The following is a 27,996-nucleotide window of genomic DNA, read 5'->3' on the forward strand; positions in this document are numbered from 1 at the left end:
CCTCCCCCCCCTCCCCTCCCCTCTCTCTCTCTCTCTCTCTTCCTCTCTCTCCCTTTCTCGCGGTCTCTCTCGCGGTCTCTCTCTTTCCTCCCTTTCTGTCTGACACTAGCCTACCTGGGAGGAAGTGCACAAAAGCCAATAAGAAAATCTGGCGTGTCGGCTGGGCCCTGTGCGCGCTATGCTGCGATAAAAAAAAAAAAAAAAAAGAAAAGCAAAGAAAAGAAAGGCCGCGGTGTTTGCGGTGTTTCCAGGGGATGTAGAGAGGGACAGAGGCACCCGCTCTCCCCCGACGGACCTCGCCGTGTGTCTGCTCTGCTCCGCCCGGCCCCGCTGCACCGCCGAGCGGCCTGCGAAGCACACAAGATGTCGACCAGAACGCCATTGCCCACCGTGAACGAGCGGGACACCGAGAACGTGAGTGTTTCGCCGGTCCGGGAGACGCCGGTGTTGATTACCGGAACGTGGGAACGGAGAGATAAATGACCGAGGGGGGGGGATGTGGTTATTTTTGCGCACTGGTTCGGTGCAGGTTAATGGCAGCGCTTCTTTCGGGGCTTCAACAGTGTTGCAGAGCGACTCGGCCAATGAGCACTCCGGCTATTTCTCTTCGTCTTCCTCCCTGGCGGGGATAATAAAAAAAAAAAAAAATATATATAAAAAAAAAAAAAAAAAGCACGGAATAACCTAAATTAAAAGTGCAGCTTGGTTATGTCTGTCCCAGTTTTCGAGCACAATAAGGCTAGCCCAGACAACGCACTGCGTCAGTAGTAGTGAGCTGCCTTTTAATGGCTCAGGCGAAAGCTTGAATGGTAAAGATTGAGAATCCAAACGCTGTCTCTGTGGCCTGTGAGAAAATGGTGTTGCTCCACTCGTGCAGCTGGGAGGGTGGAGGAGGAGGGGGGGGGGGCATTTTCTCGTCCACAACGTCAATATTTAGGGAGGGTGGGGGGAGGATGTTGCCCTACTTTTCAATTGCAACGCTTGGTAGCATCGCAATGTGACATCCATCACCTATTGGGCCCTGTTGTAACTGCACGCTCAGAGCTGAGGAGGAGGAAGAGGAGGAGGAAGAGGAGGGAGCGTGCGTGTTGTTATTCACCATTCTGCCGATGAGCTGGAGCAGCACACAGACACGCACTTATTGAGGCTTAAAAAAAAAAAAATCACTGGAGATTTCTCATTCACTGCGAAGTTTATGAACGACCACCCACTTCCCGCATGCTCACGCACACACACACACACACACACACACACACACACACACACACACACACACACACACACACACACACACACACACACACCGAGCACAAGCATCACTATCCAACACCTCTTTCGAGATCAGTTCAAATGAGGACTGCTGTATGTGTGCTGCTGACGGGCTGTGACATACCTGGGTTCGCCTCGTTTTTTTTTTAGTTTTTTTTTTTTTTACAGCCAATAGAAGCCTTCTTATATTATGTTGTGTTACAAGTACATGCAGTGGGAATGACCGGAACCATCCTTTTAAAGGTTAGTCCCACATTTAAAAAAAAAAAACATTTCACACCACATAAATCTGGATTCTCATCTTCAGGTGATACAATTTAAATAAGAAGATGCATCTCCTTTTTAAGTGACGTTGTATAACTTAACAAACCCTAATGTTGACATTGCATGACGATATCGGCTCTCTGGCCGTTCTGCGATGCATTACTGTTACACTGATCTGGCGGTAATGCATCAGTTTAGACGAGTGCTAATGTTACTGTCTGTCTTAATGCTGCTCTCACGGATGTAGATGTAGACTCCTAGGTGGCTATTAAAGCCCTGCCTCAGCATCATTGGCAGTAGCCAGCCAGCCAGCCTAGCCTGCCTCTGTTCGACTCCAGCACACAGCCCCAGGGCCCACTAGCAGCTGAACTGCATTGCATAACAGCTTATTACTCAGAAAGATGAGTGGCTTTTAGTGCAGCAAAATAGAAGCCGCTCTCTCGGCTTTCTTATTTTTATGCGTGTGTGCGTGTCTGCACAGGTGTGTGTTAAGTTTTATGTCTGGCCTCCCTGAAGACATAACGTCAGTGGTTGGGGTTAATGGATGGACAAGTGAAACCAACTTTGTGCATTAATCAAGCACCAGAGCTCCAACTCACTTCCCTGTCTTCATATTCCTCAGTTCATTTAGAGGTCTTGGAGCCAGGCCAAGTGTGTGTTTGTGTGTACATGTGTGTGGTCAGTTATATAGCGGATATGATCTGAAGTTGATGGGCAGACCCGAAGTCACTTTAGTGTGTCACTTTCAAGCTTTATAATGCTCATCTAAAAAGGGTTTTTAGTGCATTAGAACAGGAGTGCTGTGATTGGCTGGCATCTGATCTATATTTCTCCTGTGTCTGTCACACCATGCAAACACGACGTCAGTAGGGAATGTTTGAGTCTTTCATCGTAGTTCTCCCTCTGTCAGGATGTAGTCTAGCTGATGTGATGCGCACCCCGCAAGGTGTAGCGTTTCCCCAGTGAAACGGGAGCAGGGGTGCCTGGGTAACCAGACCAAGGCTTTATTCTCTGGCTGGGTGTGGCGCTCAGAAGCAGAGGATCATGGGATCTCTGACCTGGACTGACATCAGCAGCTGTTGTAGAGGAGACGAAGCAGGCCGGAGGATACTGCGCATAGCCTGTGCCAACATTGTACTTACAGCAAGCCGCTCCTAATTCACCTTCACATGCCGTAACGGGAGGGACACTTGCTGTCGGTCTGGCTGTGGAGCCTGTGACTTTGCTGTAGCAAGATGCGCTGGTTTTCTCAAAGGCACACAATCAAAGGAGTTCATTATCTTCTGTTATTGAATCTTGTTTTGAGGACGATAGGTTAGGAGGTTAAGGTGTCACAGAGGGAGAGGAGGGAACCCGATTCTGTCTCGGATAGATCCTCAGAGTACGTCTGCGTGTGTCTCTGAAAATGTAGTAATATATGCTCAGACACATACGGCGTTCATCGGTGTGTTTACACATTGAATATTCCAGCATTTGGCACTCAAAAACTTCCACTGCAACACTCTGCTGCATTGTTGAACGCTTCCTCCATTGTAGAAAGAGGATGGGTCAGGTTGGAAGTACCGAGTTTGCCAAAAAAAAAAAAAAAAAAAAAGCTGGAGCAGTTCAGGGACTTGTATTTTTGGTGTCTCTGTACTGTAAATGTTGCTGATCTCCACTTGTGTGGCTCTCCTGCAGCACTCCTCGGTGGACGCCTTTGTTGAACCCCCGGTGCCGCCGACAAAGTCTGCGAGTCGTCACAGCCTGCCGCGATGTCGCAACTCTTTCACCTCCACAGAGGAGCACCCTCATATTGGCAATTACCGCCTCCTCAAGACCATTGGGAAGGGGAATTTTGCCAAAGTGAAGCTGGCACGACACGTCCTGACTGGACGGGAGGTGAGACGAGTTTTTATCTATACTTCATAAATCATATGCTGCTATGTAAGCCCGACTCTTTTACTGCTGCTTGGTAACAATTAAGGCTGCAGGCCGCAGCCCAAGTTGACATATTTACTAAAAACCCAAATATGTTGAACTTACCATCATGGAAAACTAAGAAAACCAACTTGTACTTAAAATAATTTTGTTACGAAATTATTTCAGTTCTGGTAACATTGCAGAAGCCTCACTTCAAAGAAAAATCTTTTTTGTTTCAAGTTGACCAAGTTGCAATTTTATGCATCCACCAGAGAAACCAGACTGTGACCAAACAATGGTACTGCTGTGTGCCTTATCAACTCTTGCATAAAAAGACTACGCATGAACAGGCCTTCTGTACATGAGACATCAATTTGCTCCAAGTTAAACTTTGTTTCCCGGCATGTTCTGACTGTGAGGAGAATGAATGACCTCCTGTCATGATGATGTTGTACTTCAACATGTTAGTTTACTCAGTCAGGTCAGGTCAAGGTATTTTGCTTTCTCTCTCTCTCTCTCTCTCTCTCTCTCTCTCTCTCTCTCTCTCTCTCTCTCTCTCTCTCTCTCACACACACACACACACACACACACACACACACACACACACACACACACACACACACACACACACACACACACACACACACACTGCTGACCTGTCAGAGTGATAGACGCCCTGCTTTGCTGTGTTGGTAATTAAAGCTCCTGCTTCCCAAAGGAGAAAACGATGACCTGCGATCTGTTCGCTGTCTTTCACTCAACAGAACCCAGATCGCTCACTGACAGCCCTGATCCACCTCAGAGGTCCTCTCATGTCTCTGTCTTTGTCGCTTACGTCTTTTAATCCTCAGAGTTTGATAAAGTACTGCGTCGTATCGGAGCATTGAGGACATAAATACTCTGTAAAGTCTAACCGGTAACGGTTTGTCCATTCTGCGTCCTTTAAGGCTAATGTTAAACAGGCGGATTGAGTATGCTGCCCACAGTTTGCCGAGAAGGTCAGGCACCGCTTTATGTGCCCGAGAGCCTTTGCTGGCTCATCAGAATGCAAAGACATGGATCAGAGAGAGACGGAAAACAGGTGGAAAGAACATAACCCACTAAAACTGATGCTATCTGAGCTGGAGTCCAGCAAGTCTCATACTAGCATACTGCTGGGTTTTCAGGGAGGGGGGGGGCGCCGCCTTAAAGTCAAAATGACTGGAATACACTGAAGGGCTGCATAAAGAGCCACTATAAGATCAATATATCCGCTGTCACAAGGACCGACAGAGGAGATCATTCCTGCCCGCTGCAATAAGACTATATAATAAATCACCTGTGGCCAAATCAATCTCACAACAATAACACCGTTGCACTGTTGTTTGTTTGTTTAAATCTTTGCACTATTGTTTAGTTAGTTTAATTGAATATTATTCAATTTTTATTGTATATATTGTGTAATTTTATATTTAATATTTTTTGCTATGTTCTTTTTATTGCTTTACCCTGTATCTATAAATGCTGCTGTAGGGCAAAAAAATGTCCCCTCGCGGGATTAATGATAAAGTATCTATCTATCTATTTGTGCCTGTGCACCAGAAATAGCCTTGGGTGGATGCATTTTGTTCACGTGCTGTCCTTCCGTCTCTTCGTACACACATATGTTGGTACGTCCCACTTTCGTGAACCCGATATCAGATGAACACCTTCAGATTTGGCACAGAGGTTCACTTGGACTCAGGAATTCATTCTCTATTTATGACAAAATTTCACACAAAATAGAAGGTCCAACTTCAAATTCACTTTGACATCATACTGTTTGGCAAGAATGATATTTATAGCCTTTTGGCAGTACTATCTATATTTGAAACTTCGTCCACTCTTAAGGCTACAACTTTGTCTCCTATCAGAATCGGCAAAACTGTAACTTGACTGGTTGAGACGGTAATTGTGGTCTGAACTATGACTCATGGAAAGCTACATTTATTGTAGTCCGAGAATATTACAAAAATAAAATTGACCATAACAGGTCCCCTTTAACGGATTGTTTTCTCACTTGACCAATTAATCATTTGGTCGGTAGAAGGTCAGAAAATAGTCGGCAATGCCTGTCAGTTTCTTTAAATTCAAAGTAATTGCTTGATTGCTTCAAACGTAATCATTTACATTTTACTATTGCAAGCAACATGAAAAAACGGCAAAACTGCTTAAAATTTTATTAACAAATCACTGCAGCTCTTTTGTTGAGCTCTCAGTATACTCATACAGTACAGAAAAAAAAAAAATTGCTGAGCGAGCTAAATATAGACATAAAAACAGGGACAACAAAGCTCTGCAGACACAATCATACAGCTGTGATGTGACAAGCACGATACGAACTAAGAAGTGCAAGAGCGCATGGCAACGTAAAGAAGCTGGAATCAATATTTTACCGGCAGAAGTCACATTTAGAGTCTGCTGTGACAATAAAAGCACATTATGATATTTTAATGGTGATCTCGAGCACATCACCCAGTCCTCCTCCCTGCTATCCTTTGTACGAGTACGACCTCACACTCTGCACTGTGCTACAATAGCTCCCTTTTACACATTGCCATCATGCATGCCCCTGTGGTTGTTTAAAAAAAAAAAAAAAAAAAAAGAAGAGCTTAGAGCGAAATCCAAAGTAGAGGAACATGTAAAGCTCTTCAACACACAAGTGATGCTCTGACTAAGTTTCCCCTCCACGTCCTCCGTCTGAATGTTCACGCGTGCGCGTTTGATATGCGCGCACGATAGCCAGACCTGCATGCGGTGGGGAGCATATGGCCGCCGTGTTACGACTGCGCTGAATAATTAACAGTGATGCACGTTGCCCTTCTGTCACCGGGGAACTGAATTATTCACCCTTAAATCCATTAGAGTGGGCACGCGCACAGCACACCAAACCCTCGTGCATGATGCTCATCAATCCCGGGGATCGAAAGGAAAACTATTTGCGCGTCGCAGAGTCGAGGAAATGAAATGAATATCTGTGAGTCATAGCTCGGGGACCAGGGGAAGGTGGAGCAATAGTGGCAGAAGAGGACAGCTCCAACACCTGTAGGCATGCATTTATCCATGACAGGAGGAAGCAGAGGGGGAGGGAGCGAGTCTTGTCTGTGCACCTGCCCACCTATGACAGTTGCTGCAAATAGACACCACCTGCGTATTTGCGTGTTTCTACACACAGCGAGGCTTTCTGCAGTCTTTCACTCTGCCCTCTCACTTCCCTCTCTCCACCCCGCCAGACTGTGCTCCTTTCACCGCCTCGACATTGGCGTCATTATGGAGTTCAGCTCTTGGGTTCGGATGAAATGTAACGTCCCCGGCAACTTGTACTGCAGGTCTCAGGGAAACCCTGTTTGGGATGAATAACGTGCATTCTCTCCTCCATGACTCAGCATTTGCTTCCTGGTTTTCCCTTTTTAGCAGGCTGCTTGGGATTAGAGCCAGAGTCTGCATCCTCTGAAGCATGCTTATTAAGCTCTCATAAAGCGGGAGTCACTGTAAGGCTGTTGTGATAAATTGTAATTAATGCTTTTGTGGTATCATAAAATCTCCACAGGCAGTTTCTCTCCTTCCGCCCTTCTAGAAAAAGACAAGTATTCAGGTTTGCAGTCTTTGTAGCCTAATCTTACGAAACAGATGAACAAATGGCAAAAGACAAAATGTCCTGAAGGTTGTCTGACAATACAGCACATGCTGCAGATGGAGGACATGCTTATGATTGGAAAAGAGAAGGGGGAAAAAAAAGTCCCTTGATACAGCTCTGAAAACAAAAACTAGTTCATACTTGAAAAGAGATTTTTCTAGCTATATGTTGTTTACAGTTTTGAAGCTAACGTGAACCTGATTTTCAACTTTGTGTCGGTATTAAACTGTAAAGAGACTCCTCTCTCGTCCTGTATTTTAGTCGATGCTGTGGACCAAGGTTAAACTTTACTGTGTTTTTACATCGTGCAGAATGTATAACACTCAGTTCTTTGCTCAAGAACGAGTCTTCAGAGCTCTCTCTTTTGTCAAGAGGTCTGTAGAAAATGTGGGAAGAGAGATGGGAGATGACGTGCGACACGAGTCCCTGACAGGATTTGAACGAGGGACATTGTGATTATGTGGTGGCCGTCTGTGACCAGTAGGTCACGATTCTTCATACTTAAACTGCTATAATGTCCACAGCTGCCACAGCCTGCCATTCATAACTGTCGCTGGGTCCTAATTCATATGACATACTGATACTATAATAAATATACTTTGTACTAACTGAGTAAAGACTTCTGTAAACATGCAATATTAGGGTAGTTTCTTTACAAGAAATTGAACTATCTACACTGGTTTGTGCATCTTTTAGACACTACTAACACTTTGAAATTTTAAAAACAGCACAAATGGTTGCAAAAATGTTTTTCATTGATTTTTTTTTTTAATGACCAAGAGTAGCTCCTCATTTTCAGTTTTCAATTCTTTTATGTGATAATAGCATGTAAGAGAGAGAAAACATAAACACATTTAATACGTTTAAACATACAGTGCTGAACTTTTGTCTCCCCCTTCTGCCAGTGACATAATTATAAAAACACTTGTTTTATTTAACATTTCAGTGTAATTGCATGACATTGAGAAACTGCTCTGTCAATCGCTTATCAGCAGAATGGTACGGGCTTACTGGTGAGGCTGCAGTACGGCTCAGCTGGTGGTTTCGTAAAAGCTGCTGAGCTCTCAGAAAGTGAGGAGAGCAGGTTTGTTTCCGTGTGCACTTTGAGGTGATTATTGAGATGGATGGATCAGACAGCTACCCAGCAAGAGCTGCCGAGCCAACCGTAGATCACCGGCCTGCAGAGTAACGCATACCGGCAATGACCAGGCTGCCACGCGGAGCCGGTTTACCTGAACCACTCTGTCTGTCTGCTTTGTGTACGACTCTTTCTCTGTGTGTGATGACTCTTATTTTGCAGTATAGTCATCATCAAGAACAAACAAACATTGCTGCTTTTTTATTATTTTTTTTATCTCTCCCAATCAAAGCTGCATCTCCTCACAAACGCCTGAATAGAGGAGCTTCAAGGTGTGCTCAGACTGAATGCACCGATTAAGCTGCGACACGATTTGACAAAGCCACCTCACGGCAGAACAGTGAAATAATGAGAGTCGTTGATTCCAACGCAGGCTTTCACTCCTCAGCCCAAACACAAATCCAAAACTAGAATTAGTTATGACACCTTTGATGTCTTTTATCTCTTCATGTCTTCATCCCACTCTCCCCCTTCCTCCTCCTCCTCTTCCCTTTCTTACACTGTCTTTGTCTTCCTGTCGTCTCTCTCTCTAGGTGGCGGTGAAGATTATAGACAAAACCCAGCTGAATCCGACCAGTCTACAGAAGGTGAGTTGGTGTTTTATGACCACATGGTACCATTCATGTCTTGGTTGCGGTGGTCATGGCTTTGCCATTAGTCATTCCTGAGTTCTTGCAGCTGTGTATCTTTGCTCTTTGAACTCAGGATGTGCTGTTTTACATAAAGTAATCAGATGTAGTCAGGAGAGACCACAAGGCTTGTTTCATCTCCAAGCACCCTCCCCTTGGTCCTTGACTCGTTTGGTTTGTGGTCAGGAGCAGCTAAATATACCCTCGCCGGCCTGTTTGTCACTTACCCTTTTCTAGCAGTCTTAACCAATTAAAACAAAGGGTTTGGAGCCGTTTCCTGATTATTATTCAATCCAGCTCTTTCTGCTGATTAAAAGCATACACACGCACATTCCTACACATACAATCCTCATTTTAGATTAGACCATGTAGAAAGGAAGCACTACAGTACGAACCAGCATCACCTACTGCGAGTCTAAAAATAAATCAGGTGTGCAGCTGACTGACAGGAATTCTTCTCATGGTCACGACATTATCGTAGCACGGTGCTCACCACTAATGCTCTTCTCCTTTTTAGTGTTTTGTTAAGGATGAACAAATTGCTAAGTAGCTGATGAGTCATTGTAATCATAGACCATTGTAACCGCCACACCTACATAAAAGGCCGTTGGTGGCCTGATGGTGTCTGTCTCTCTGGAAGCCAGCAGGGTGAGAAAATATTGCTCTTGCAAGAGACAAAATAATAACAACAATTAGCTTTCCAGAATGTCTGTCATCCTGCATAGGTCTCAATGGAGATGAGACGAGTGAAATCAGTGACAGAATGAAGGCTGAGCTCATTAATCAGAGTATAATTGCAAAGGGTTAACGTGAGGCCTGATTTGGTTCTTACTTGTAGATCTGTAAAACAAGACAGTTTGTAGCCTATCGGAGGCATTTCGAGCACGATTATGTCCCTGGTATTGTTCTGCACAAGCAAAACACATTTGTAATTGTTTTGGATCTTAATGGGATCTGACTGCAGTTCTTGAGCCAATCAGTGCGAAGACGCTCGAGTTCCACACTCGTCTAATCTGACCGAGATACATTTCATTGTGTGAGCTCTTTTGTTTAACTGCCTATTTTGTTATTTTATAATCTGTGCACAAAGTGGGGGGGAATGAACATTCAGAGGCTGTGTGTGTGTGTGTGTGTGTGTGTGTGTGTGTGTGTGTGTGTGTGTGTGTGTGTGTGTGTGTGTGTGTGTGTGTGTGTGTGTGTGTGTGTGTGTTTGAGATTCTGCTGATAAACTGGCTGTGACTTCACCAGTTTGGGTCTTGTCGAGGTCACGACTTCACGTTTCGTACCCGATGGGTTGGGTTGTCCGCTGTCTGGTGATGAACGTAGCAGGGCAGATGTATCATGTGAGCCTGCAGACCAATCAGGATCTATGTGATCAATTATTCAGTGGGCCTTTCATGTGTCAGCTGCAGTAGACCTGAGAGGGTCAATAGGGAGGATTCTTACAGCTTTTTACAGGAGATGAGCTGGGATTGTTATTATAGCACATCAGGCAGATGTTGACATTTGTTGTGTGTTTGTAACAAGTGTATAGACTCTTTCTTATGTCTGTATGGAGCAAACATGTTGTTTCATATTTTAATGTCCTCTGCTTCTGCGCTACAGATCCCTGTAATGGTATACAGATGTGCCATCTGCAATGCCGGAGCCTGTCTTTTAATGCAGCAGTCGAGTCCTGGATTGAATCGATTGTCTCATTGACTCAGAGTGTCCTATGCTATCCTTGTGAAAGCTCCACCATGGATCCATTAAAGGGAACATCCGCCTTGATACGGTTTTTACTCGATTACTTGTATGACCTTGGACTGGCCAAATAATATCTGGAAAAAAGAACAAAGAGTAACACTGTCCATCACTGGCTCCCTTTCCTGGTGTTGGAGGTTTGTAGTGCTGCTGGTTATCCAGTCAAGGTTGGCCTTGATTTTCAGATTGAATGGTAAGAATTAAACAATACAAGCATGGGTCCAGAGGATGAGAATTACAGTCTACACTCAAATATGAATTTGGTGATCTATAAGTATTGTGGATCATCTTATGCTCTCCAAAAATCTTCTTTTGCAAGTATAAACATTTTAAATGTAATCGTAAAAAAAAAAAAAAAAACTCTGGTCTTCAGCATTTCTTCGTGCCAACAGTTATTTCAGTATTTTTACTCCAGCTCTATTTTTTTGAAGGCATTCTTCACATTTAGAAGTCGAGACATCTCACTTCGTCCCCTGAGGCTGTTTGGACTGCTCTGCTCTGTCTGGACTGTGACCCTTACCCTGGGAGAGCACCAATGAATGGATGTAATATTCAAGAAGCCACCACCACACCAATGTCCCCTCCTGACACCAATGACATAGTGGTCATTGTAGCTCTGTAACGCAGCATCTTGGATGATAAATTGATCATATGACACTAACACCAGTTCGATATAGCTGAGCAAGCTATTTCTCGAGGCAGCTATAAACAACAAGCATAATTATTGAATAAATGACGCAGGCGATCTACATACATGAGGAGCAGTTTAAAGGATCGTGTGGTGCGTCTAGAAATCTGCTGTCTAAACTAATCTTGTCTTCTTAATCTGCTCTGGAGTTATTCAGACATTTTGTACTCGGGGCAAACCTCGAGAGGAATTGCACCATGCGCGCAGTTTACTGTGGAACGTTAGAGTTATATTGCCGCTTTTTATTTGTGATTCTGTTTGTCAGAGTGGGTGAGCGAGGTTTTAGATGTCTGATTTGGCCGCATCACTCCTCCACTCACTGTTAACGGCGACTGTTTCATGTTAGCCCGTCAAAATGCCACTGATCTCTCTTTTCGCGGCCTCAGAGGAGCCAGGCTGTGGGCACACCATCTGGCACTGTAGGCATCGCCAGCGCTCTGGCAGATCCTATACACAGCCACATGCATGCACACACACACGCACACACACACACACGCACACACACACACACACACACACACACACACACACACACACACACACACACACACACACACAGAAACCTGCTTGTAACAAACAGACATACGCAGGAGATACTTTGGTTTATGCAAAAGGTCAAGCTGGCAAAACTTCAGATTTTTGTTGTTTTAGTTTTGGCAACACTTCACTCACATGCTTACATTCCTGTACCTGTGTGCAGCCATTAATTCACACAGACAAACACAGGCGTCCTCTCCATCCTCTCTCACAGCAGGATTTACCTTATTTCATATCAAAATAGAAGACGAATTCACGATTTTATCACCTTTTTTTTTTTTTAAGTCTATCTCTGTCAGTCCGGTGTTTCCTTCTAATTATTTGATTTTAAAGAGAGGTTTGCAGAGGCCAGAATGAGTAATGAGGTTGGAATGAACCTCTGGTCTGTTCCTTTATGGCCATTGGCCCTGGTGTGACTTTACGGTGGTTTTAGTATAACAGGAAATGAGGTCAGCTGAGCTTCCACAGCACCTCCTTAGATCCACCACAGGAAATGCATCACATGTCATCTGTGGTCGAGGATGTTGACGTTGTCATGGTTTTTAGGCATTTTAGTCCTAAAATAGGCCTCTCTGTTAATCCCCTCTTTCAGAGAGCAAACGCTACACTCATCCCACCATCCCACTGCACTCTATTCCTAATCTGTAAATAAGAGTTGTTTCTTTTCATTGCTTTCGACAACATCAACCAAACATGAAAGCTTATTTGATTGACGGTCGACAGACATGCTCGTAGGGTTGTTTCAGACCAAAGTAAAGCTTGTGCTGCTAAAAGGCAGGACACATTTGAAAAAAATGGACCCTTTTAGTTTGTGACGCAAAAAGAAACATGCTGCAGAGAGTGAAGAGAGTAAATGAAGCGACAGAAACACGGGTAGCGTCTCCAAAAATGATTTCTCTTTTCTCGTGATGGCTTGGAGCCACAGTGCTAACCTTCAGTCTCACAGTCTTGTACGTCTGAGTAGGATTGTGTGATATTTTCTGGTTTTTATTGCAGTCAGAACAACGTACCACGACTCCGTGTATTTTCTGCCAGTTGCAAAAAGCCCACCAAGGGGGTCATGCTCTCTTAATGACTGTTGTTTACGTCTGTGTTGCGCCTGCCACTCTGCATTAGCCAATGAAATGCTGTCGAGCCTATGGGCGAGAGGAGCTTTGGTCTTGTTCATATGAGTGGAATGGGATTGGACAGACGTGAATGGAAGTAGGTGAATCATAATGCAAATAAAATGTTGAGGCTGCTAAGCTATGCATGGGTTTACATGTTCATGGATATCTTTCAGTGCTGCCAGGCTTTGATTTAGAGTTAAAATGAGTTTCTGGGTGAGAGTGTGCTGAGAAGTTGTGTATAATGAATAGCAAGTGGCACATCTTTGCAGAAGCACAGAGATTGGGACAAAGAGGTTATTTTGAGCGCCTCAGGAGTCGAGGATGGGACAGGACAATTTGTCTGAATGTCAGCGACGCTTTCGATCCCCTTGTCTGACCGTACGTTTGTCTCTGTCTTTCACCGTCTTTCTTTGACAAACAGCAAGCAGTGGTTATTTACTGATATGTGGTTTTGAAGTACTATTTGTGCACACGTTAACATGCACGCAAACACCCATTATGGGGATGAGGGCTTGTAGTCTTCCAGGCTACTCGTCCTATCTATCAATAATCTCCATGTTGAATGAGCAGCTGTGCTGCTGTGACTGAAATAGTCCAGCCAGTTCCTGTAAGTGCTCCCAGTCTGATATCTGCTGTTCAGCTCCTTCTACATGGGGACTGTGCTGTAATTAAGGCTAGTTTGGGAGTCTGGGTGCCCCTGGGTGGCTGGAAGTAGGTCACTGGCACAGACTACTGAGATTCAGGCGCATTGGAAACGGTGTGTGTTTTCATGTGTGTGATGCACATTTTGTTTTTGCAGCTCTCCTCGTAATCATTTTATTCAATCACTGTCTCAACTCATTGCCCGAAATGACCATTTTGATTGATTTTAGTTTGAACGAAGGTTATCCTGCTTTAAAGGAAGTCGGCCACAAATATTCACAACTGACTGTCCACAGCCACCATAAAAAAATATTTATGCCGTGCTGTGACTTCCTTTTGTGCCTGCAGATATTATTGATATCAATAGCAGACTGGATCAAAGATCTCAAACTCATTATCTCCTGTCAGCCTCCATGGTGGCTACATCCCTATCGAGCTTTTATTGACAGGCTCTGTTTGTTGTTGTAGTTTTCTAACGCCCTTCTCAGATTTGTTCTAATTTTTTATTTCCAAGTGGGTGCACGCGTGCTTCCCATGTGAGGGGCTTTAGGGCAATGACGCAAACGAGGGAGAGAGGGAAAGAGGGAGGAAAGAGAGAGAGAGGGAGAGAGGAGGGAGAGAGAGACGGAGAGAGAGAGAGAGAACAAGGCTGAGATGAGAGATTGAGATAAAACAGTCCTTAGTCCATCATTCATCCAGAATAATGAGAACAAATTTCTGTCATGACTGATGCATCACGTATGGGGATGGATGCATATGCTGTGACTTATGTGTTTATTCTTGTGTACCGCAGGACATCGTCTGGTTATTGTGTCAGTATGTTTCCACTCTAATTGACTTTGTTACCATGGGGGAACCTCTCAGGCCAACACAGCAGCTGATGGATATGGAGCAGGGTTTGCCACACAGGAGACGCTTGCTGTTCTGAGCCACTCCGGAAGATTTTTGTGGACAAGAAACATGGTCGTATAACAAATTCTGACGATAAAATCTGCTTCCACACATTCCTTTTAAAATAGACAGATTAGTAAGCCAAGGAGGAACCTTTAAATTTATAGACCCTGCATCTAGATCTAGAATACTCATGCCTGGTAATATGCTGGAAGTTGTTGGTGCATGTTCAGCATATTACAAATGCAGTTACAGTTAAACTACTAAGATTATTAGCTGCAAAGTCTTATTGAGAGGAATCAGATGATCTCCGTTTCTTCAAACTGTGACATATTATTTGACATATAGGCCTATTTTAACAATTACATTATTGTTTAAACATAAAGCCTAAAACAGCAGTAGATTTTATCAAAGGTTTTTCAAAATGGAGTAAATATAACTGCATTTGTCTTTGACTAATTCCAGCTGTGGATTAATTAATTGCTCGAGTGGTTATTCACAGCAATGGGAGCCGAGTGTGTGGGATTGATTTAAACTAATTACTACAGTTCCCATATTTGTTGTAATGAAGCAACATGTTTCAATAGTGTTTTTAAGCTCTGAGAAATAATCCATTCCAGGATTTGGCCACACAGACAACACTTAATAGTCGGGGGGAAAAAAAGTTGTTTTTTGTTATTTTTGAATTTTCTGACACTACGAATATAAAAGTCGTCTTCTTTAAGCCCTCTGCAGCAGCTTCTTGAGTCTAATGAGACGAGAGGTGTCGGAGAGACTGAGAAAAAAGAGAGGCAGGCGAGCAAGTAGAGACAGAGAACAGAAGAAAGAATTAGAGTCAGGCAGAGTACCTGCATGTTGTTGAGCCAGACTGTAGCTGAGAGGTCCCACAGAGTCGGGCCTGCTCACACTGGTATAATAGCTGTGTTTGATGACCTAGAAACGTAGACTATCCCAGCACTTACGTAAGACCTGAAAGGCCAGTAGAAAAGTTGCACGGACACCCTGGTACACGCGCACCCATGCACACCACAGCAGTATCATTCTCCTTTTTTCATTTGACATGTTCGATGGTGACGTGTGGAGCGGTTGCTATTTTCGACTGGGGGGGGGGGGGGTCGAAGCATCACTCTGAACCTTTCTGCTCAATCAAAGTCACCAAATGGTAAAATCTGTGTCCTGTCTCGGGTAACGGCAGGCGCGAAATCCCAGTCAAGTCGGTGTTGAAATCTAACACTCGAACAGAGGCTGAGCACGGCTCGACTGGGAATCGGCAGAATGTAAATGATTGAACAGCACCTCTAAGTGGCTGCGGGAGCTCGTCTGACGTACACAGTCATGCCAAGACTGAGGAGACACGGGTTTTAAATGATTATAACTCCGAACGCTCTCCTTTCTGACGCTGCGCACTGCTGTTGCACATGAGATTGTCTGTTGAGGGTTTTCTCCCGAGAGTGGTTTGAAAGTTTTTTCCCATCTGCAGTAGAGCGACTTCAACCAAACAAAACCTCGTAAAGGAGCGTGAATTCTGACGCATTTAGTTTTTCTAGAGCTGCAGGATGAAGGCAACAATATGACTTTGCCGTTGTGTTTTTTTTTTTTTTTTTTGCACATCCATGTTACGATGATTACATTAGGTGGCAGATGCCTAACTGGCAGTAAGCCCGCGTGCTGCTGCTCTGCAGTGGTCGGCCGTGTGTGATGCTGCTGACTGGCTGTTTGGATGGCCGATTGGCCAGCTTGCTGTACTGCAACGTGTCAGTGCGAGTTGTAGTTCTGCTCCTTTTTCTGTGTAGGGCAAGGTTTAGTGCAACGCTGCCACTGCGCCAGTCATATTGCTTTACACGCTACAGTAGTCCCATGATCCTCCGGCCCTCGTGTTGCTGCGGGGGTGTAATCCAGTTTCAGCTGTATACACACTTTGTAGTTTGTTGTGGCTCTCGTCGCTCCGTCATCCGTGCTCGATAACGTTCTCTAGAGTCGACGCTCGGGGTCGTTGCTGGTGATGTCATTCGATGTGTTTTTGGGTGTATTGAACGTTCCTCTCTGTCTTCACAGCTCTTCAGGGAAGTCAGAATAATGAAGATACTGAATCATCCAAATATAGGTAAGTTTAAACAGGAACCTGCAGCAGCTTTCTCAATCAGGATTTGTATTACCAATTAAACCAACTCCCTGCAACGAGCTAAACCAGAATCATGAGTCAGACTTAGTTAATCCAGTTTGTGCAATTTGTTTCAATGCTGCTGTTTTTTTTAAATGCAGAAAATGAATAGATTTATTCATGATATTTTTAATGAGATTTTCTGTTCTCTGATTATTTTCAAAAAATAAGAGTATTGTAGAAATCTTAACAGTAGAATTAGTTGCATGTAAATGCTTGACATTACTCTGAAACATGTTGGCCTCCTAAATGGCTCATTCCGAGTTTTAATGCTACGGGGTAGTTTAACCAGACCAGTAAACCCAAGTAACACCAATTCAGAAGCTCATTTGGTTTCTAAATAGTCAATTTGTTGTATACCTGACTACTTTTTATTTCCTTTTCTCCATCATCTCCTGCAGTGAAATTGTTTGAGGTGATTGAAACGGAGAAGACACTTTATTTGGTGATGGAGTATGCTAGTGGTGGTAAGTAAAGCACTGATTTATGTCTACTAAATGTATGACATTTCCTTGGTTTAAAGAGTGTAATCCTGCTTTAGAGCAATGAAATAAGTATCCACACAGACAAAAACATAGTACGGCATACCATGCATGATGTCATGTAAGTTTAAAGTTGCCTCTGATGTAATATTTATCACAGAAAAGCATTCGTCTTTACAAACCTACAACTTTCATCATTTTAAATACTTCAACGTAAAACATCACATTTGGTGAAGCCTAAATATATGATTATGGTGTCCCCAGTTGTGCTATGGTAAAATTATGAGAATACACTTACTGATTATGATACATGTCTTCTTTGTACAGGAGAGGTATTTGACTATCTAGTGGCTCACGGCAGAATGAAGGAGAAGGAGGCCAGGGCCAAGTTCAGACAGGTGAGTCATCAGTATCACTCGTTCCTCTGTCGTCACTTCCATTACTGGTTTCAGAGGGAAGACTGCATGCACCAAGATCAAGCTTCGTCACCGACTGCAGAGGAAAGATGGAGCGCAGATAGCTTGGTCTGAGAGTGCTGGTTGGGGGACTCAGAGCAACTTCCTTATCGATGCTGCTCTGACACCTAGTGGTGCTACGAGGGCAACAAAGCATCCACAGCAGTTAGTGGGTCCAGTGGGTCTTTAATGCCCCTGAAAATGAGCAGATGTTTTCATTCTTTCTTTTTTTAATTAAATTTTTTATTAGAGTAACATAAGCGAGATTTCCTTGATAAACCTGGTTTAAAGTCTCTCATGGGTGGTTTTAGATGACTCGGAGGAACTGTGTGTGACACAGTGTCTGCAGTTTGTCTATCTGTTCGTGTCATAGTACGGCTCAAAGTCCGGGAAGGTTAACGTGTGCGTCTGTGCGTGTTGCAGGTGGATGGTTTCTGTCAAAGAACAGCGTGTTTTCTGTTTGATGTATGTTGTTGCTATTGTGGCATATGTTAGTGGGATATCCCTGTCAACTGTCAGAGCAACCCCTCCCTGTGTGTCACAGGATTACTGTGATTTCGGCATGAGAGACGGTTGGTCTTGAAATATGCCCGAATTCACTTGCAGTAGGAATACAGTTCATAAAGCTCATGAAGACACTAGCAGTCTCTGCCCCTTTGTGAAAGCAGCAAATAATATCATGCCCTCTTTCCCTACTGTAGACTCAATAAAGTTTTCTCAGCCATTACCAATATTGGAGAAGTTAGCAAAACTTGATCATTGTGTCCTAAAGATAACTACGAGCACTCTTGTTTGTTTATTGCCCCAAAGTTTGAGGTAAACCGTCCTGGGGCTAAAACCTTACAAAACAATTAACACTCAGTTTCAATATGTTGTGCTGTGGAGCATCAGTAATTAGCTGATCAATCAGTTCGTCTCTTAACAGGTTTTGTTGCTTTTTCACATATGAATGATTGAATGAATTGAATATCTTTAGGTTTGGGACTGCTGGTTGGACAAAACATTTCACTTTTTTTGCTGTTCATAGACTAAGCAATTAATCGAGAAAATAATTGACAGATCATAATGGAAAGAATTGTGTGTTGCAGCCCTGGTGTGCTCTTTGTGTCCATGTGACTTTACAATTTTTTTTTTTTTTTTTTTTTTTTTTTTTTAGATCTATGCATCTTACAGCAGAGAACTATGTAACTACAGTAGTGACAAGCACAACGTAAATGACTTCCTTTCTTAATATTTGATGTGCCTGAAGTGTCCTATGATGCGTGTTTGTATTTCAGATTGTGTCTGCAGTGCAGTATTGTCACCAGAGGAGGATAGTACACAGAGATTTAAAGGTGAGGATCTGGACTCTGACCCTTTCTGATCTGATTTCTCCTTACTAGTATCCCTATTCAGGTGGACTACCTTTTAGAAAACCTTCTGTAATCAGTCATGTTCTGTCAGCGTTGATGATTTGACAATCCACATGGTGTTTCGCCCTCTTCTTCCCACCGCAGGCAGAGAACCTTTTGTTAGACGCAGATATGAACATTAAGATCGCTGACTTTGGCTTCAGCAACGAGTTCACCGTGGGCAGTAAGCTGGACACGTTCTGCGGCTCCCCGCCGTACGCTGCTCCTGAGCTCTTCCAAGGAAAGAAGTACGATGGTCCAGAGGTGGATGTCTGGAGCCTCGGGGTTATCCTCTACACGCTGGTCAGCGGATCGCTGCCCTTTGACGGACAGAACCTAAAGGTGGGCACTCGTCCTGAGAAATATCACCATTTCTATGTTTACATTGACCGTACAATGGGGCAATTACCTGAAACAAGTTGTTTCAAATTCTGATTCTGTAACCACAAAGTCGTGACTAAAGCACTTTTCACACGTTATTAAAGGGCTCAGTATGTTTTACGTAAAGTAAAATACACATCATTTAAAGTTATGGTCAGATTTCACTTCTGTCTTTTAAATATTCCCCTTTGTGCAGTCAGATAACGGAAAACACCCATACGCTGTGTTTGCAAAGGGAGAAGTACATTTTTCTGCCATGTTTCACCAACAGGGTTAGTTCCATATTTCAAATTGATTGTGCTGAAGCATACAGGCTGCCAAAAAAACTACGGTCCGGACTTACGACCATTAATTTTCCCTAACTCAAAGGTGTCGGTGTGTTCCAAATGAGCATGGTTGTTTGATGCGTCATTCGAATAGGTCAAAGGTGTTTTTATACCTTTTCTGAACAACCACCAGTGATAAACCCCCTAAGAAGGACATAATGTCACGACTACAGTGTCGGTAGTAAATAAACATGTCGCAAAGGGTTTATAAAGGAAGGAAATGTGATAAATGCTACAGTTTCTTGTCTCATAATGTAACGTGTTGCAGTATCTAAATGCTTACAGGCTGGACTGTGCTCGTCTGCAACATTTTTATTATTCAAAACATATGAATAATATGTTTCAGTCTGAATTTACACAGACAGCAAAGTCCAAAGTGAATATAATGTGAACTCAGGCCATTTTAACCAAGTTAGGATGTTTATATGCAAAAATCCCAAACTAGGTCACTTTAATGTGATTTAATGTCAAAGTAAGAGTGGAATTTCCTGTGTCAGTTGTTTGGAATGAGATATTGGAGATATTAATCAAACCTGCTTTAATAATGCAGCAGTCTGAAATATTTAGCAAGATTAAGTGAACGTAGCAGGTACATTTTTAATTCATGTTCATAGCTGAGCTGATTGATCTGTAGTCATTTTTAGGTGCTTAATCAGTATTTGTGTATCAACAACTGATAATTTGATCATATGTAATATGGAAGGTTAGTGTGCCGGTGAACCCTCGCAAAACAAGCTGAAGGAGAACAAATACTTCATACCAAATCTACCAGTTGGCCGGAAACCCGACTCCAAATTAATCCTAATTTTGCTCCATATGTGCTGACTGAGTAATTAATAATAAAGCTGCTCCTTTGTCGCTGACTTCGGATTTGGCTTTCTCTTTCTGTGTGCAGGAGCTGAGAGAGAGGGTGCTGCGGGGAAAGTACCGTATTCCTTTCTACATGTCCACAGACTGTGAAAACCTGCTGAAGAAACTGCTCGTGCTCAACCCCGTCAAACGAGGCAGTTTGGAGGTATTACCGCTGTTTGTATTGGTGCATCTCGCACAGTTATTTGCTCTCCGCTCAGAAAGCAGCCGGCTCGCGGTTGCACCGACGTTCGTAATGGGTTTGCATCGAGATTGTTGCGCGTCATCTGGAAGCACATAATTGATGCTGTTATTAATTATGAACCAACAGCACACGTCAATTTATAGCCTGTCAGATGGAGATTGGGACGTATTATTCATCCGAGATCAGAGACTGTTCTTGCATAATTCTCTGGTAAAATCATTTACAGATAACAAATGGAATTTGTTGAAGCACTGTAAGAAATACAACTTTATTAATTCAACAAAGTGCTCCTCTGCTGTACATTCTCTGCATCCTTTGTTTGGGGCTGAAGTTGGTTTCTCCTTTGTTATCATACATATTGTCAGTTCAGTTCATGCCCATTGTGTCCGAAGTTGATACCGCCTCTGCACTGACAAACAGACTGAAGTTCAATAGTAAAGATTTCTCCAGCAATAATAATTGATTCCCACTGTAGTCACACATTTCAGATTTTTCTGGTGTGACGGTGGCCTCGCCCCAAACTGTCATACTGTCTAATTAGCAGACATGAGTCACGATTAATTATCTGCTTTTAAAAGATTAGCAATTGAAATTGCAGTTGGAACTAATTGTACTGGACACACATGAAGTGTAATTGTCACGTTTCTTTGTCAGCAAATCATGAAAGACCACTGGATGAATGTGGGTCACGAGGAGGAGGAGCTAAAACCTTACATCGAGCCAGAGGCGGACTTCAGTGATTCATCCAGAATAGGTGTGTGTGCGTGTGTGTGTGTGTGTGTGTGTGTGTGTGTGTGTGTGTGTGTGTGTGTGTGTGTGTGTGTGTGTGTGTGTGTGTGTGTGTGTGTGTGTGTGTGTGTGTGTGTGTGTGTGTGTGTTGGACTCTAATGCTAACTTCCTGTACTCCATCAGAGCTCATGGTGACGATGGGTTTCCCTAACGATGAGATTACAGAGTCCCTACAAGGCCAGAAGTACGATGATGTCATGGCCACCTACCTGCTGCTAGGCAGAAAAGCTCCAGATGTGAGTTTGTGTATCAACGTGACATCATCACCACCACTTAATGCATTATGTCATGTGACCACAACCCTCATCGTGTGTCTTTATGTCGCAGTTTGAGGGGAGCGAGCCTGTGACTAACAGCATCCTGGGTCAGCGACAGCGACCGACGAGTGACATCAACAACAGCTCCAGCATTTCGCCCGCCCATCCCAAGGTCACACGCAGCATCTCGGCCAATCAGAAGCAGCGCCGCTACAGTGATCATGGTGGGGATGATGATGGTGGTGGTGGTGTCGTAGAGAAGCCAAGTAAAGTAACCTCGTCCTTCCCAGCTCTGAGAGTGCTGATGGCTGCGTGTTGTGTAGGGGGAAGTTACTCTCAGTCACTGATGATTGATCAAATGATCAGATTCCAGTATCTGATGTCAACTAATGTGCTTCTGAGCAAGACATCAGAGCACTGCCAGCTCCACCGGTTTACCTTAAAAGCTGAGTAAAACTGATTAAGCTTTACAAAAGTAAAGTTTTCTTATAGCATTAACTGTTTTGGTGGAGAAGAGGCAAACATCAAACCTAAACTGACTAGTGTGTTCGGTTAATGTGGCCTAATGTTCATAAACAGTCTACTAAAATGCCCAAATCAGTGACTCAGCCTGAACACTGCACTTTGGTTGTGTAGCAGCTTCCTCCTATGTCATGTGGGACCATTGTATCTGGCGCCATCTTCTGGCTGGCTGCTGTCCTGCAGCTCCCTCAGGAACAGCATCTCAAAGCATGAGGAGGGAAAAGCTTTGCTTCGTACGTGCTCACCATGGCTTCTTTAGCTGTACAACTTCTGAAACAAAGTGTTGTTGTTGTTGTGTATGACGTCTGACAGGTTGACGATGTGTAAAATCTGGGCTTTGAGTGGCTTTGCTTGATGCTGCTGTAACAAAGACTGTCTGTTCCTTTACTTCTAAAGTCTCCGATATAGTAGCCGCATAAGTGAGGACTTGTTCTGTGAACAGTTTGTAAATCTGGCCCCGTACACGTGTCCCTCCTAGTGGGCCCATCTGTGCCGCCGGCAGTGTCGTACACGAAGCGCGGCCAGGCCCTGAGTGTGGAAAGCGACCACAGGGAGGAGTGGGACGGAGCGCGTCGGCTAGAGCTCAGCACCTCGAAAGGAGACGTTCCCGCCTCACCACTGGGAGTGCAGGAGAGGAAGAAAACTACAAGTGCTGTGGGGGTGAGAACGCTCACACATGCACCACCACACACGTCAATAAATACGTGCCGTCAGATCCGTGTTTAAAGGAGCGATGGATATCGAAGTAAACGGCTTTACATTTTTGCACCACATCAACTGCCTTTTTTTTTTTTTTTTCTCTCCACAAGCAGACAAATGGTTCCATGACTCGGAGGAACACGTACGTGTGTGAACGATCCTCCACTGACCGCTATACAGCTATTCCCAATGGCAAAGACAGCAGGTAAACAGAAACTTTCTTTTGTATGTAAAGGATGACATTTTGCTTGCCGTGTTCTCGGGGTTTATAAGATTATCTTTGCCATTTTTTTTTTTTTTTATTTTTTTATTGAAAGTTGCACAAAATTACACAAATTTACAATCCAGGAAGTTTTTGTGTAACATCTCATCCCAATCCTTGCGTGGTAATCGTCTCTACCCCTCGACCCCAGTCTAACCGAGGTGTCAGGGAGCACGCCATCGACTGCAATCAGCTCTACACGACCTCGTCACACCAAGTCCATGTCATCATCAGGTCATCCTTCGAAGAGCACACTGCCCCCCATTGATGACAACACGGAGCTTAAAGCCAGGTGAGCAGCCGGTCCCGACACCATCGCCCGCAATAACAGCCGCTACTGGCAGATCATAAGTGTGAAGATAAGGGTGACATTTGCTTCATGGAGCACGCTGATATGCTGAATCTTTCGACACTCCTACTGTTTGCAGCTCCTCTCCGCGTGGTCCCTCCACCTCTCCGTCTGCACACAGTATTAGCACCCCAGAGAAGAACCGTTTCCCCCGTGGTACCACCAGTCGCAGCACCTTTCACGGAGCCCAGCTTAGAGACCGGCGCAGCGCCACCTACAACGGCCCGCCAGCTTCACCCACATTGTCCCATGACACGGGGGCTCTGGCACAGCAGCGCCGGGGCACCTCCACGGGAATCATCAGCAAGATCACCTCCAAGTTTGTCCGTAGGTCAGTGAAGGCAAACGGCCACAGAAATGATATTTTGGTTTGTTCTTCAAAGTTACAGTACTTGCGTTCTCTCAGATTTTTGACAAACACATTGAAGGGGTCGGGGCAAATTTCACAACTCCCATTTTTTTTTGGAAGCCATTTGGTTGAGAGTGTTTTTGTATTAATGCCTGTAAAACCCACAGGAATGAAATGCCATACTTTCCTACTTTATACTGCCGTATTGACTAATGTGCTGGTATTTATTAGACCGGTAAAGGGAAGGTTTACTCTTGAAGTAATCTTTTCCTCTTTATTAAATCACTTGTAAATTTAAGACAGCAGAGCGCAAGATCCGTTCCGAATGGTGTACTTGCACTCACTATTCAGAGTGCGTAAGTGTGTTGACACCGTCAAGTATACAAACATGCAGTGTGCTACAGGTACCTCAGCGGTGCAATCGTAACCGGTCCACAAATTAAGTACGAAACGATGGACACTTCACACTCGGCGGTCGCCGTCACGGCTACGTAGCAGAAAGGGAGGTACCACTAACGTAAAGTTCTTTCCAATGAGAGCGTGCCACCGTGCGGCTGTTGGAATGGAGCCATCGGCGTGCTTGTTGCGCGAGTTAAACGGAGAGCACAAAAACGCGTGCATTTACGGGTAAAATAATTCAGGTGAGGCATTCAAACGCTTACGGTTATTTCCAGTAAGCGCAGAACGTCGGTGTGCGATTTTTTTTAGAAAACACTACGGTGTCGAAATTCAAGTGCTACACGGTGCACCAACACGTCAGAGTGCCGTACGCGGATGTACGGTGGGAGAGTACGTCGTTTGGAACACGGTCCGAGAGCCTCCAGTTGTGCCAGCAGCTCTGTGAGGCGGCACTTTTGCACTCGGTGCTAATATCAGCATGCCGGCGTGCTCACAATGGCAACGCCGGCTGTTACGTTCACCCTGTCACCGTCTTAGTTTAGCGTGACGACGTGTCGACGCGGCACAAAACGCAAAGTACGGCCGAGGCGGACGTGAATAATTTGGTATGCGGCAGTAAACGGAGATTCTCTACTTGCCTTCACGCAGCGATATGAGGGAACAAAACTATCCGAGTGTTTGAGTTTGTTAAGCAGATAAATTAAGGAGTAACAAAATATATTCTGATTTCTTTCTGTAAACTTTTCATCTCACACACTCTCTACCTCTTTAGCGCGCGCACGCACACACACACACACACACACACACACACACACACACACACACACACACACACACACACACACACACTTTTCCCAATCCTTGCTGCCTATTGTACAGCCACCTTTGCTGTCGACATGACAAGCAAAGGACTGACCCCTCCTCATCCATACAGCAGTTAGCTCCTTGTGTCACCTTCAACGCTGGCCCGTCTGGTAGAGGCTCACAGCTTTCTCTCCTTCTCTTCCCGCCTAGAGCTCTGTCTTTCAGGTCAACCCGGAGGTAGGAGAACATAACACTTGCTGCAACCTGTTCCCCACCCCCCTCCCCCCCTCCGTCCATTTATAAAATAAAAAAATAAAAAAGAACAAACCTCTCTGTGCCCACTATAACCTCGGCCCGTGTTTCCTTAACCCCTTCCGTACTTGCCCCACTACACCACATCCTTGCCTACTGACACCCTTTGTCATGCCGTGTATCTCCTTCCCTTGTGTCCACCGCCTCGCAAACAAACCTCATGGCTCACCAGCTTTTTCTGTACTAAGCCACCAGATATCTGCTTCTCAAGGCGCTGGCTTTCCTCTCCTTACTGTCCCCCCCCCCCACCCCGTCCTCACGCTGAGATTAAGGGAAAAGACCAGGCAATTTACAGGGGCCGAACCAACGATTTAGAGCCACTTCTCCGTTCTTTACAGATCCGCGGGGATTAAGGAAAAGTAGCGTAGATGGGATGATGCCTTTGGTTTAAATGTGAGCTATAATAGATTGTACCAGCAAAAGGTCACATCACCTCATAGTGTGCTGAACCCTGATACCCAGGAGTGTGGAATCTTTCCTGGCATGATGCCTGACACCCCCCTCTGTGTCCAGGGATGATGCGGGTGGTGCTGGTAGTGGGTGGGAGGTGGGGGGGGGGGACCCATGTTGACGTCAGCTCATGGGAATAACAAGTCTGTTCCTTGTTTATTTCAGGGTGCCTAGCGAGGGAGAGGCCAGTGCCAGGACAGAAACACCAAGGTGAGAATTTGATTATGTTGATTTCACAGAGAACCCGTAAAGCGATCTCCGCCCCCTTCAACGTCTCTCTCTCTCTCTCTTTCTCCGTCTCTGCTCTCTCTCTCTCTCTCTCTCTCTCTCTCTCTCTCTGTCTGTCTGTCTTTGTCTTCTGCTGCAGGAGCGTGTCCGGTGATACTAAGGAGGACGGCAGCCGGGACTCCAAGCCACGCTCCCTGCGCTTCACCTGGAGCATGAAGACCACCTCCTCCATGGAGCCCGCCGAGATGATGAGGGAGATCAGAAAGGTTCTGGACGCCAACAGCTGTGACTACGAGCAGCGCGAACGCTTCCTGCTTTTCTGCGTCCACGGCGATGCTCGCCAGGACAATCTGGTCCAGTGGGAGATGGAGGTGTGCAAGCTGCCCCGCCTTTCGCTCAATGGCGTGCGCTTCAAGAGGATATCGGGCACGTCCATCGCCTTTAAGAATATCGCCTGCAAAATTGCCAACGAGCTCAAACTGTGACGGCAGATGGAGTCCCAGTCAGTCTTTGGTGAGCTCTGGTCACAGTCTCATCTCATCACTGGATTAGTGTTGACTTGCAGGACAAAATTCAGCACTGAAGGTCCTCACCGCGCAGAATCAGGGCGGACTCGGCTGGTAACGTGCAATACTGGCCACGAATGTACTGTACAGGGTAGTGGATCGGAGAGATAACGCAAAGGTTTAACCTCTGTGACGGAGAGATCGCAAAAACAGCTAACCCTCACCCCTTTTTTTTGTTTTTTTTTCTTTTCTTCCGTCCGGCCCTCTGTCTCTCTCATCAGCCCGCTGCTCTACGTCAGAGGACACATTCATGTAACACATGCAGTATGCAAGCGAAGATAACCATCCTGCAATAATGTTTTCAGTCTCTTTTTCTAAACGCCTACTACAAGATCTACTCTCCTCGCTGAATAACCATTAAAATTACTGTAAGCTAAAAAAATAGCCGCTTTTCCACCCGTGTGAAGTCAGTATATAGATCAGACTGGAGCCCATACTAAAACTATGTAAAAAGAGAATTGTACTGTATGCATAACATCTGCAGGTACTGTATTGTATATTGATTTTGCGTTCTGTACAGAATTTTATTGTCAGTGTCTTTTTTCATGGGATTTGATTTCTTTCCTAATATAATTGATGTCTCTTAGAGCATTATTCTTTCAGTCTGAGTTTTTTTTTTTTTTTTAAGAGCCACCGTATGAAAATAGTGTTTTTAATTTTATTTAAAGAGCACTAAATTATTTTGTGGAATATTAAGGGATGTGTTCCCTTGCCTTTTATGTTATATTTTTTTGCCTACGGAAAAAAAAAACACTAAGTTGCACCACATAGACTTGAGTAGTAACTTCAGTTATAACTGAAAATGTGTTCACTTTATTTTCTCTCAGCAGTAGGTAGGTGATTTGGAGATCCTGCTGCAGTTGCACAAGTTTTCCAGGGTGATGTGTGTGAACATGAGAGTATGCACCTGTATTTCTTTCATGTTAGTTTGGTAGTCCTCAATTACAAAAACAAAAGCAGGGTTTAAATTGGTTTACTTTAGAAAGCAACGGACAGGATGTCTTTATCCAAAGGACTGAAGATGCATGAAAAGTCAAACGGTCACCTCGAAAAGAGCGGTTTTTATCGCGGAGCCTTTCTAAAGAGTCTGGTTTAGTCCTGCCACCAGTGTGATTGTGCAGGTACTTGTGTATCTCCTTGCTTGTTTTTTTTTTTTTTTTATTATTAATTTTTTTTTTTTTTTATTCAGCGAATTTTATTGTATTTATTCCATTACATTGTAATGTGCTGCTTTGTAGATTTGAGGCGTGCACTTTGTTGGAGAAAATAAAAAGGATTTTATTTGTTTGTATTTAT

At 44.3% G+C, this 27,996-nt stretch overlaps 1 protein-coding gene across 4 annotated transcripts; it reads left to right on the forward strand.

Annotated features, from left to right (window-relative positions):
* Positions 1 to 31: 31 nt before the first annotated feature.
* On the forward strand, positions 32 to 27,995 carry mark1 (MAP/microtubule affinity-regulating kinase 1). 4 transcript variants are annotated; one of them, XM_069692687.1, is made up of 18 exons: positions 32 to 414; positions 3,211 to 3,411; positions 8,759 to 8,812; positions 16,520 to 16,568; positions 17,027 to 17,092; positions 17,435 to 17,505; positions 18,840 to 18,896; positions 19,059 to 19,295; positions 20,556 to 20,675; positions 21,369 to 21,468; positions 21,627 to 21,739; positions 21,831 to 22,026; positions 22,761 to 22,942; positions 23,092 to 23,186; positions 23,395 to 23,535; positions 23,672 to 23,923; positions 26,072 to 26,116; positions 26,274 to 27,995. In XM_069692687.1, the coding sequence occupies exons 1-18, from the start codon at positions 364 to 366 to the stop codon at positions 26,617 to 26,619; spliced, it is 2,376 nt and encodes a 791-aa protein (XP_069548788.1). In that variant the 5' UTR covers positions 32 to 363; the 3' UTR covers positions 26,620 to 27,995. The 4 variants fall into 4 exon arrangements, with proteins under 4 accessions (XP_069548788.1, XP_069548789.1, XP_069548790.1 ...); XM_069692688.1 differs by having other exon boundaries at positions 23,095 to 23,186; XM_069692689.1 differs by having other exon boundaries at positions 33 to 414; positions 21,831 to 21,984.
* Position 27,996: the final 1 nt, after the last annotated feature.

Source organism: Brachyistius frenatus, unplaced genomic scaffold, assembly GCF_029030835.1.
Source record: "Brachyistius frenatus isolate BFR_SWC_R1_liver_20210118 unplaced genomic scaffold, ASM2903083v1 Contig_13, whole genome shotgun sequence".
In the NCBI taxonomy this organism is placed as follows: domain Eukaryota; kingdom Metazoa; phylum Chordata; class Actinopteri; family Embiotocidae; genus Brachyistius; species Brachyistius frenatus.

Coding starts and splice junctions, on each gene's coding strand:
- mark1 (XM_069692687.1), top strand. CDS start 364: ATGTCGACCAGAACGCCATTGCCCACCGTGAACGAGCGGGACACCGAG. Junction 22,027..22,760: donor TGGTGTCGTAGAGAAGCCAA/GTAAAGTAACCT, acceptor TGTCCCTCCTAG/TGGGCCCATCTGTGCCGCCG. Junction 26,117..26,273: donor GCCAGGACAGAAACACCAAG/GTGAGAATTTGA, acceptor CTTCTGCTGCAG/GAGCGTGTCCGGTGATACTA.